General features: G+C 36.8%; 1 protein-coding gene across 1 annotated transcript; it reads left to right on the forward strand.

Moving 5' to 3' along the window:
- The first annotated feature begins 1442 nt into the window (after positions 1-1442).
- meox2b (mesenchyme homeobox 2b) lies at positions 1443-11115 on the forward strand. Its single transcript, XM_081376428.1, has 3 exons — positions 1443-2547; positions 5771-5943; positions 9565-11115. The coding sequence occupies exons 1-3, from the start codon at positions 2067-2069 to the stop codon at positions 9784-9786; spliced, it is 876 nt and encodes a 291-aa protein (XP_081232554.1). The 5' UTR covers positions 1443-2066; the 3' UTR covers positions 9787-11115.
- The last annotated feature ends 771 nt before the right edge of the window (positions 11116-11886 follow it).

Raw genomic sequence — 11886 nt, forward strand, 5'->3', positions numbered from 1 at the left:
ACCGACAGCGGTCAATATTTCTGAAATGCACAATTCAAAAAGAATTGGTAATTGTGTAAAATACTGTTTTGTAATATAAGGATGGCTTTTCAAGCTAATGCAGCTTGGTGGAAAGTCCACAACTACGTTTTATTTGATTTATTATTATATTTTTACACCAGCTGCGCTACACCAATCATAAAAGTGCTAAATTACCAGTCCAAGCGAGTTCTGGATTCAATAAAACTGGGATAAAAATATATTTTTTTGTCCAATGAAGAATTCCAAGGCCTTTTTATTTTTAATTAAATGTACAGCTAAGTAATCATGGACAAGAGTTGCAAAAAAATATTCTGAAATGATAAAACTATGAACTTGCCGCAAGACTATATTTTAATAACTTTATTAGACATTGAAAGGAGATTAAACACTTTTGTTTTCCATTTTGCCAGCTTTTTTGTAATTGCAATGCATTCATGAGCAACACTTTCTTCAGCAAGTTTCCACCACATAAAAAAATGAGATCCTTTATGATCTCTGCATTGCTAGAGTTGTTATTTCATTGTGGTTGAAATCTATAAAGTGAAATTAAAACGGTGTAAAAAAATGAATTGCTCCCCCAACCCATAACATTCATTTGATTGTTCTGAATTTTTGCAGTATCAAAACTTAACCGCTTCCAGTCTGCATGAGACAGAATAAGTTTGCATTGCTAAAAAATTGCAATTAAATATAATGACAATCATATAAAAGTGTCTTTGTATTTTAAATTAAATTCATTAACAACTAATAAAATATGATACTGACAGTCTGTCTACCCCGCAAATGACAAGCTGGACTTGCTGTTGGAGACGTAAAACAATATGCAGATTTCTATAAATCTGTCTAGAAATAGATACACCGGTCATTTGCACACACACACACACACACACACACACACACACACACACACACACACACACACACACACACACACACACACACACACACACACACACACACAAAAAATCCTTGAGAACACAGATGTTGCTCATTCTCGTATGTATTTCTCAGATGGAAAGTCATGATTCTCTCCCAGAATGCTCAGTGAAACTAAAAACTTAAAAGAGCTTTTTTGCTTGTCAAAAATTTATTTTGCTATGAGCAAGGGATGAAAACTCATTTTATGATCTGAGTTGACATGCAGTACAGGAAAATTACATATTTTAATGAATACGTTTCTGAAAACAAAAACAATTTTATTGACTTTTATTGAGTCAAATATTGTTGTATTTGCTTTTTTTTTTTTTTTACAGACATTTTGATGGAAAATGATCCTTTTCACAGTCTGAAAGAATTCCAGGACTTTACAAAATGATGCTGACAATCTAGATGATTTGGGGTAAACGCACAGACAGATAGACACAAGCTAGCACCCCAAATCCCCTCACCCCAATCTTCCGTCCCACCCTTTAGACCCCCATAACCATTCCACGCTCACTCTTTGGCAGCTTACGCAACTCGTTTCTTAGAAAAAGTGTCCGTGGGATCAGATAGCCCGAGTCCAAAATATCGTACCCCCGTTTTCATGAGCCCAGAACTTGTTGGCTGGCCTCAGATTTATTGTACCTTGTCGTTCTGGAGGAAGATCGTATGCATGTGGTCAGTAGCGAGGAGCCTGCGACCCAACCTCCCTCTCATGTTACGCCCTATATATAACATCCATTCCTCCAGCACCTCCGTTCAACCCCCCCTCCCACGTTCCCTCGCTCCGACACCACTTCTCCAGAAGCGCTGTATCCACTCGGGCCCAGACGGCTCTGTCTTTCCCTCTCCCTCTCTTCTCTCTCTCTCTCTCTCCCATCTGTCACCCGAGCTTCCTCTTGCAGGCTGTGTGTGTTTACCCTCTTTTTCGGCCTGGCAACGGGGCTGCATGCTCAGGATTACCGGAGGCCTTGCCTTTCATCGCCGCCCGCTCCCTCTTCCTTTCGCCGTTGACTCCTGGACTACGGTGGAAACGGGTGCGAGGCTGTGTTTTTGGGGCTTTTCGGCTTCCCTGCGTTCTCGAAGAGTCTGGAGTTAAGTGGAACCGTCGACACTAAGAGAACATGGATCACTCACTGTTCGGATGCCTCCGGAGCCCGCACGCCCCATCCCAAGCCCTGCACCCGGCGTTTACCCAGTCCTCCCTGGCCCTGCACGGTCGTTCCGACCACGTCTCCTACCCCGACCTCCCAGGACCCTCGCCGCCCTGCAGCTACGCTGGGGAGGAGGGCAGCTTCGGAGGACCTCATCACAGGGTTCACCCCACTCCGCAGCATCCACACCTCTCGCAGCATCAGTCCTCCTGGCACGTCCCGCAGATTCCGGCGATCGACGGCGAGCGCCTCAATCTCTGTCTGCCGCACCATGACTCTTCGGGTCCAGAACTGTGTGAAGCGGGTTCACAGGGCTTGTGCGCGGGTAACCCAACGCTCACTGGTAGTGACCCTTCTGGGGTGTCATGTGTGCCTGGAGAATACGGGAGACAGAACATGTCACCCGCTGAGCCGGAGAGACGCAGTAGCAAAGGAAAGAGTGACAGCTCAGGTATGTTTTTTATTTTTTTCGTGTTCTTATGCATACAGTATAATAATCATTGAATTTTATTTCTAATAAATATTTTTTGGGAATAAATAAATTGGAAATGATCAATCAAATTGCATTATTACATTATAAATAAATCAAGTGCTTGTCATGACTGGAGACTGAGTTTTATTACTCATCAGATTTATTCAGAATAGTTTAAGTAAAGGACTTACTGACTTTGGTCAGTAATACAGGATTTCATCATATTTTCTGTATTACCTATTTTCTGTAATCTGGCCTTGGAATAGAGAATTGGGTGTTTGGAATTAGAATTTGAATTGAGCACCACATTTTTTCAAGACACTATGAATTTGAAATGAAATTTAATTTTGCTAATATATATAATTTTATATAAATATTAAGGGAAATGCATAAATGCACCAAATTATATGTTTAATAAAACTTCAGAAAATCTTGTTTATTTTGCAATATTTTGTGATAATTTAAGTATTAAAAATGTAGAATTTAAAAATAGAGTACCTTCTGTCATAAAATGATTTAAAATAGGGAAAAAACTAAAGACATTTATTTTAGAATGATTATTATTAGTTTAAAATTTATAGAAATTGGTCCATATCAAGACAGCTTAAAAAAAAGGTGCTATATGTAGTAAATGGGTTTTATTTTATTTCTGCAGTATTTCACATGCGATAATTCAATACAACTGCCCTATGTTAGAAAAGACATAAGCAGACAATCAAACTGAAGAAAATATCAAACTAGCACCAGAGAAAAGAAAAGGCTATGTGATAATCAAACTCATAGTAGTTTTAGATAATCAAACTCACTGCAGTTTAAGAGAAAATCTAACAGTTTACACATTTGACATTCAGATCAGATTCACACACATAAATCGTTCTAATCCATCCATGAACCATATAGAGGAGCGTGCAAGCTTTAAATATATATCAAATATATCAAACTGAGCAGTTGTATAAATATGCTCAAAAGCAGCTTGATTTGTTTAGAGATATGTCTAGTATTTTAGAGAAAATGCTTCTTAAAATAAGAATGAATCCGAGGTAATAAAACAAAAGGAACGGAATCCGGAACGGGCTGGACACGGCACAGTAGTGTTTTAATGGCAGGGCCTGGTGCTGTGAGGCTGCCCTGTTTCTTTCTCTCATCACTCTCAGAGGTGTAAGTCACTCTGGCATTTACCCTCAGGTCTTTAATAGACCACAGGTGAAAGCCGCTTTAAATGCTCACACTGCCCCGCAGCTGCGCTTTTGATACCCCCCAAATGCATACGCACCATTCACGGCTGGGGAAAACCGTTAGAGATGCAGCTGGACAGTTTTTATATAAAATGTGACCCTTAAATTTCAAGAACAATAGAAAATGTCACACCTGGTGATCAGTGGTTTGACATTGACGTATAGACTTTAAAAACAGAGGTGCAGAAAAAAAAAGAATTGTGAATGTCTTCAGAAAAATATCACTGTTGTGTGTAAAATTATATAGACGAAAGTTTCTGAGATTGAACTCAAGTTTTTGTCACCTTTACAGTTAGTTGAACTGAATTACTCCATCTTATACTGTACTTTTTTTTTCATGTTATGATGCTGTACCTTTTCATCCAGGTGCCTGTAATTTATGGCTTGATGGCATACTGATGGATAGGCCCAATGGTGGTAGAAATTTCCAGAAGGCTCCTGTTGGCACTTGCTGTGCCTTTATACCAAATCTAATTTCCTCCAGTCTGTTGGCAGTTATCAAAGGCAGTGTGGTTTCCATTTAAAGCCGTGTCATATGTCGAGATGTTGCAGCGATAGCCTGAACAGATTATAGATTATTCGGAAAAGTGATGTTGCATATGAAATACGATTTTCAAAGCTCATAATCTTGTGTACTATAAAAACCTTGGATTTCTAGAGCAGTTGTATTTCTCTGCCGCTTTCAAAGGATCCAAGAATTCGACATCATACTCGTCTTTGAAAGGCAAGCTTATAAATATTCATTGCAAACATATTTTCCTTTAAAGATTTTCTTTCTTTTTTTTAAACAAAATGATTTGTATTGGGCTCTCCCAGTTTATTAACTCAGATGATTAGTGATTTGCTTTACTCTGTTAGTCACATTATATAAAAAGTAAAGAAAAAAAAAAGAGCGAGAGAGAGATTTGAAAATAAGTAGAGCAAAGAAAAGGCTATGATAATAAAACTCAGTAGTTTTAGATCATAGATTTTTCATAGAAAATGTACATACTGTACAATTATAAGGAATTGTATAATAATGAGAATCATATTAGATGCTTTTCACATACTCTAATGTGGTAACCTGTGATTGTTACTTTTTAAAAGCTTTTTCTACCTAATCAATCCCCTAAAAAAATTTTTTTTTTGGAGTAACCTACTGTATCTAGGACAATATTTTTGATTTGAGTCAAATTAAATAATTTAGGTTACCACATAATGTACTTTTTTAAAGTTTATTTTCTAACAGCAATTGCTTTAGCTTATTTTTATTCTAACTTAGAAAATGTTCATCTATCGTGCTAAAATGAAAACCCAACTAGTTCTTTGCTCTGGAATCGATATACTTTGCTCACTGATAAACGATTCAGTTCCATTGTTACTTTTAAAGAAATGGTTCAGACAGCACCAGACTAAATGTTCTATTTTGCACTTTTTCTTTTTTAATTAATTATTTAAAATGAAACTAATAAATGAATGGATCCAACTCTGTGATTCTAAACCCTCCTATATATGTTCCCGTGCACCTGAATAATAAAAACTTTATATATAACTGTAATATATTAACAAGTTACACAGTTACGGTTGAATTTGATCATTTTTGGACCAATCAGAAATGTTCCTTGAGAGAGTTTCTTGCATTGTGTTAAAAGAGAAGTGTGTGGAAAATGAGTAAATTGATCTGATTGTTGGAGAGTGTGAACGAAGCGCTGTTGATTCAGGCCAGATTTGAGAGCATGTGCTTCGTTCTCTTGCCATTCTCCGCCTGCTAAAAACACCAGAGCCATATCGCCATAATAAAAGGTGATTGGCAGGCCAAATTGTTCCGCTTTCATTTTTATTTTTGTTCGTTTATTTTATTTCAGAGCCCTGCAGTTTATCACACCATCTTATTATTTCACCCTTTTTGCTTTCTCTTATGTTTTTTTTTTCTTTTTCTTTTTCTGTGCATTTACAGCGGCTGGAAAGTGATCTGTTTTTCATTTCAGATTCCCAGGATGGGAGCTATAAGTCAGACGTGAGCAGTAAACCTAGGAAGGAGCGCACAGCGTTCACCAAGGAACAGATTCGAGAGCTGGAATCAGAATTCGCTCACCACAACTATCTGACACGGCTTAGACGTTACGAAATTGCTGTCAACCTTGACCTCACAGAGAGACAAGTACGTTCAACGCTGAGCCTGTTTTCACATGTTACCAGGAGACATAACAATGGCACTTCCATTGGCTTTGAAAATATTTCTTAGATTGATTGATGGGTAAAAAAGAAAAACTTTGCTTAAAGGCTGACTCCATTTAAAGTGATCAAGTCATATAAAGTGATAAACGCAATGTTAAATGTTAGCAATTCTCAACAAATTAAATTGTATGCCCTCATTTACTGATATAAATCTCAAAGTATTTCAGTATGAGCTCTCTAAAAATATGTTTTACGTTAGAAATACAGCGCCCTGTGCCGAAGGGTCCAGTTCCCTATGATATAGCCTACTCATTTGGCTTGAGGGAGGTATTCCCACTTCTTTTTTTCTTTTTTTTTTTTATCTGAGTCTGAAAAACTGTCAAATGTAGCCATGATGTTAAACCTCAAGTTTTTTTTAATGCAAACACGTATATTTTTTCTAATGGCTTTTATTAGAAAAGACAGAAGGGAGAACAGGAGAGGGACATGATCCAGGCTGGACTTGTACCAGGGGACCATGAGCACTTTTTTATTGAAAAATTAAGCTATCCCTTTTATATTTATATTTATATTTATATATATATGTATACATAAATACATACCACTATGGTAGTGTGTGTGTGTGTGTGCATATACACACCCTTTTTTTTTAGATCTTTTTTTTATAAACTCAAAAATATACTATGGAACTATATTCCAAATACCAAGAAATATTCACTGGAGTAAAAACTAGCTCCAGTCTTGCATATTAATCTTGAAATATATTTACAATTAGACAGTGGTGAAGTTCACTGTACAAATGCTTTCTTCAAAATGTCCCACACATCCCACACACCCACTCCATAGTTTAGGATCATTCCAGCTGATTCTTGGCCCTAAAAAGAAGCACTATAAGCAACTCACCTAGGATTTGCCTTTTTGTGTTTCATTCCCATTTCTCCTTCCTACTCCTCCACAATTGCTTCCTATCCAGTAACTCTCAGCACAGATCCAAAGAAATCTGTAGACGTGGGTTGATCTCAGATCTTAAACAACAAAGTCTTGAAAAAAATCAGCCCTTTTTGTGCACCTTCGATGTATTGGATTTATATTAACAATTTATGTGTCACACACACACACACACACACACACACACACACACACACACAAAAAACATAATGCATAATATTGTGAAATAAGGGAGCGCAGTTCCATAAAACCAGTAGTTGCAAAAGAGTTCTCACACTTCAACTTAAATTTTTTGTCGTGTAAGGAAATCTGCCGACTCATTTAAGAGCTCACTCTAAAATACCTGCGATGCTCATCCTAAAATAACCTTCTCAGCCTTAAATAGTCCCCTGTCAAGGGGGGTGAGGCGCTGCAACTCGGTCCAGATCTGATCGACCCGTTTTAGGCAGCAGCTTGATCATCACAGTGGAGACGCAAATACAGAGAAAAGTGTCAAGTCAGGACCTGGAACATGGGTCAATGGGCGACCATGAGTTTTGCATCAGCACATAACTGACCAGGTGGAAATAGCCTAGAGAACCAATCCTAGTCCCCATGAGAGCCAATCATATCGCTGCTCCTCCAAACTTCCCAGAAGTCGGCTCCAAAAGAAAAACACAAGAGCAGATCCGCTGTGACTTTGAGAAAGTTTAAAGATTAAAAGCAGATATGAAGGACCCTTCGAATCTATCCGCAAAGCGCATGAAATTAGGTGTTTTGCTTGGTTTATGTATGTGGTCTATACGTGTGGGATCTGAGTGCTGTGTTGGCAGAAAGCTTGAAATCTGTCGCTCATCCAATCTGATACACGGGCATAGTATGAAGGGGGTTCTGATACAGAGAGCATGATGGTGGTTTTAGAGTGGGGGTCCACATGCCAAAACAACTCTTTCTGGAAAGTGCCATAACACACACCCTAACACACGTTCCCACAAAGTGGCGTTAAGTTTCCCTGATGCAGATCTTGGGCGCCTGCGTTGCTAAGACACCAATAACGCCTTATAAACATTGTGTGTAATTGACTACTGTATAATAGCTTTGCCAAAAATGTTTGCTAATGAGCAAACAACACTTATTTATTCATTTGTTTACCTTAAAGCGTTAGTTCACCCGAAAATGTTCCAAACCCGTAAGACTTTCGTTCATCTTCTAAACACAAATGAAGATCTTTTGATGAAAACTGAGAGCTTTCTGTCCCTCCATTGACATCAACGCAAATTCCACTTTTTTACGCTTCAAGAAGTTCATAAAGAGATCGTAAAACTAATCCGTGTGAATCGAGCGGTTTAGTCCAAATTTTCTGAAGAAACTCGATCGCTTTATATGATGAACGGATTTAATTTAGGCTTTTATTCACATATAAACATTTATCAGCAAACATAAACAGAAGCTCAACCGAACCTGCTTGACGCTCAAGAAAGAACCTCATTGGTTCTTGAGGAAGTAACCTGGCGTAACACACGAGAATAAACACGCTTGAGCTTCCGTTTACCACAACTGACGTGTGAGTTGATGAATATTTTTATGTGAATAAAAGCCTAAATTCAATCTGTTCATCATATAAAGTGGTCGTGTCTTTTTATAAAAATTGGACTAAACCGCTCGATTCATATGGATTAGTTTTACGATCTCTTTATGAACTTTTTGTCAAAGTGGTAGTTGCATAGCTGTCAATGGACGGACAGAAATCTCTCAGATTTCATCAAAAAGATCTTCATTTGTGTTTCGAAGATGAACAAAAGACTTGCAGTAATGGGAAAAACTAGAGGGTGAGTAATTAATGATAAAATATTAATTTGTGGGTGAACTAACCCTTTATGATATTGTTTTGATCTATTCTTAATTATTCTTACGAGTATACTTACTATAATACAGTATAAAAATGAGCTCCTTTGCTGCTACTTCTTTTAGTTGAGTGTGAATTTCATTTTGTATCGGCCACAGGACGTTTTACAGGAACTTTATTGATGTACAATTCAAAGATATTCACACATAAGTTTTTACAATAAAACAAAATGACATCATTCATTTTTGCGTACTCTAAAATATTCTAAATAAATTCTTTACCTGAATGCATTTCTGTAATTTTCCTGTTAAAATAATTTAAAATGAACAAAATAGGTGTTTAATATTAAATCCAAATAAATGTTAAATTATATTAATATTATATGATTATTATATTTAATTATGTAATACACTGAATTAGAGCATTTGTGGATATGAAGTTCTCCCTCCACAGTCCATAAATAGATAATTTATTAAATATATTGAAATATTTATAAATCCAATACAAATTAATGTAGGCATTTCAAATATTGATTCTTGACTTATTTGATTTCAGCTAGTTGCCAAATCAACATTTCTCATCTTTGTTTAGTTTAAGTACTAACTAAAACTAGTATTAACAAAAACTATACTAGTATATAAAATGATACTAAAATATGATAACATGTTTATGAGCAATTCATATGGAGAAATGAAATGTACTATTAAAAATTACACTAACAGTAGTTGTATGTATTTCTTTGACTAACTACTTGAACTAAAATTCTGCACTCTGTTTGTTTTCTATATACTTAATATGACTATACTTGAACATCATTTTTCTTTCCTGCAGGTAAAGGTGTGGTTCCAGAACCGAAGGATGAAATGGAAGCGAGTGAAGGGAGGTCAGCAAGGGGCCGCTGCGCGCGAGAAAGAATTGGTGAATGTAAAGAAAGGAACTCTCTTGCCCTCCGAGTTTTCCCCAATGGTCGGACTACACCATCCCATCGGTTCTCCTAGCAATGAGGACGACAGCCACGACAGTGACCAGAGCTCCGAGCACGCACATTTATGATGCCCGGACTCCACCCAGTCACAACCTGGCAATTTCCTCAGGAATCAACTATGTTGGTACTCCGAAGGCTGTTAACAACTAGTACTGGGCCATGCTTTGTTATTTCACTCTGAGTGGTTAGGGTTTGTTCTTGGTCTGTGAAACAGATGCTCACTGGGTTGCAAACCAGAGCTCAGCCCCCAATGGCACCAAACTTTGAAGATTAGTCTAAATAAACGTCAAAGGGGTTTAAAGGTGGCCACCCTTTTCAAGAGACTATGCATTCATCCACCTTTGACTCTAAAGATTGACATTGTAAATAAATGTATGAGTTTGAATGTTGTAAACATTCCACACAAGTGCCTTGGGGAGGATTTTTGCACTGTTTTAAGTTTTTGCCTAACTGATTGCTACTGTATTTTCGCAGATTTTGATAAAAATATCATTGATTACAAAATAGATTACATAATCTGTGACAGCACAGAATAAGAATTATTTTAGTCCATTTGTAAAGGGAAAAAAAGATGCCATTAATGACCATTTGTTGATTAATTGATTAATTAGAATGAAAAAGTAGTTTTTAAACCGACAAATGTCCATGTTTTTTTTTTCCTCCACAATTATGGGTGCGTTTGGATAATCAAATGGACTGAAAGTGACATATGCAGCATAGTGATAAACATTTAATTTAGAAGGATAATTAAAGGATAATTTTTACTTGCCTTTCCAAAGGCGTGTGTACTTGAGGACTGCAAATAATTTTCCATGATCACTGAAGGAGTCATTACACAAAAAAATACACTACAGTTCAAAAGTTTGGGGTTGCTTTTTGAAAGAAGTCTCTTATGCTCACCAAGACTGCATTCATTTGATCCAAAATACAGTAAAACAGACATTTTGTGAAATATTATTACTATTCAAAATAACTGTTTTCTATATTTTAAAATGTAATTTATTCCTGTGATGGCAAAGCTGAATTTTCAGCATCAATGTCAAGATGCATGCGCTGCTTAATATTTTTGTGGAAACCAATTTTTTTTTTCAGGATTCTTTACGGTAAATAGGAAGTTAAAAAGAACAGCATTTGTTTTAAAAATAGAAATCATTTGTAACATTAAAAAAGTCTTTACTGTCATTTATGTGATCAATTTAAGAAATCATTGCATTTCTTTAAAAAAAAAATCTTACTGCCCCCAAACTTTTGAATGGTAGTGTTCATATGAAGGCAACATTACAAATGGAACATTTTCTTTTGTTGTTCAGGTTTATGATATAGTTCATATCTTTTATTTACCTTGTAAATAAAAAAATGTTAGGTATTTTGATTTCAACTTTTTTTCATGAAAAAAATTAATAAATTCATAAACATAAAAAAAAAACTCATTTGAAAGGCGTTTTATGAAGGAAATCTTCCCAAACGTTGAAGAGGATTATGTTATGTAAATGTTATAGAAAGCCATGTTGAATATCTAATATTATTTGTTTGGCGTTTCTGTGAAGACCACGTGAGTAAGCATTCTAATTTCTGGACTGGCACTTTATCGGGTCGGCCAACTTCTTGAACGTCGTTGCTCATATGTGAGAGCAGCTGGTGATTCGATAGCTGTAGAAGTTTGGACTGGTTTGATTTGTGGCTTTGCCGTTCCCCCGACACATAGGCAAAACCCAGGCTAAGTGGATTTGTTTTCAGTTGTGGTCAAAGCCAGCCATGCATTTTCTCTCTGTGGAAGACGTTTTTGATTAGCCGTCCGATTTAGATGTTTGTGTATGATATACTGTGATCAAAGTGAGACGAAGAACGATCCCCTTGGGGAAACAATTCGTGGCTTTACGAAATGAATGGGAAATATATTTATGACCCCTCAAACCCTGCCAAGCACCCAGCTGCACTGATCACAGCCGCGTCTAAACAACACATGATGAATATGGCCCGTCAGAAGCGGTCCCAAACAGACAAATCAATAAAAACACGAGCAAATAAACACAAATCAAGACAAACATGACTTAGGTATGAAAAATACATCACGGACCACAAACAAAGTTGAGCAAAAACAAACGGAGGTAAACAAGCAAGACTTTTTTCCTGTTTGTCTTTCCAAACAAACCTGACTTTCGTAAGAT

Source organism: Scardinius erythrophthalmus (assembly GCF_964197995.2).
Source record: "Scardinius erythrophthalmus genome assembly, chromosome: 10".
NCBI classification, from domain to species: Eukaryota; Metazoa; Chordata; class Actinopteri; order Cypriniformes; family Leuciscidae; genus Scardinius; species Scardinius erythrophthalmus.

Excerpts from the sequence above, each read along its gene's own strand:
- meox2b (XM_081376428.1), top strand. The coding sequence starts at position 2,067 with ATGGATCACTCACTGTTCGGATGCCTCCGGAGCCCGCACGCCCCATCC. Across the intron at positions 2,548-5,770 it reads AGGAAAGAGTGACAGCTCAG|ATTCCCAGGATGGGAGCTAT; the intron begins GTATGTTTTTTA and ends TTTTCATTTCAG. Across the intron at positions 5,944-9,564 it reads TTGACCTCACAGAGAGACAA|GTAAAGGTGTGGTTCCAGAA; the intron begins GTACGTTCAACG and ends TCTTTCCTGCAG.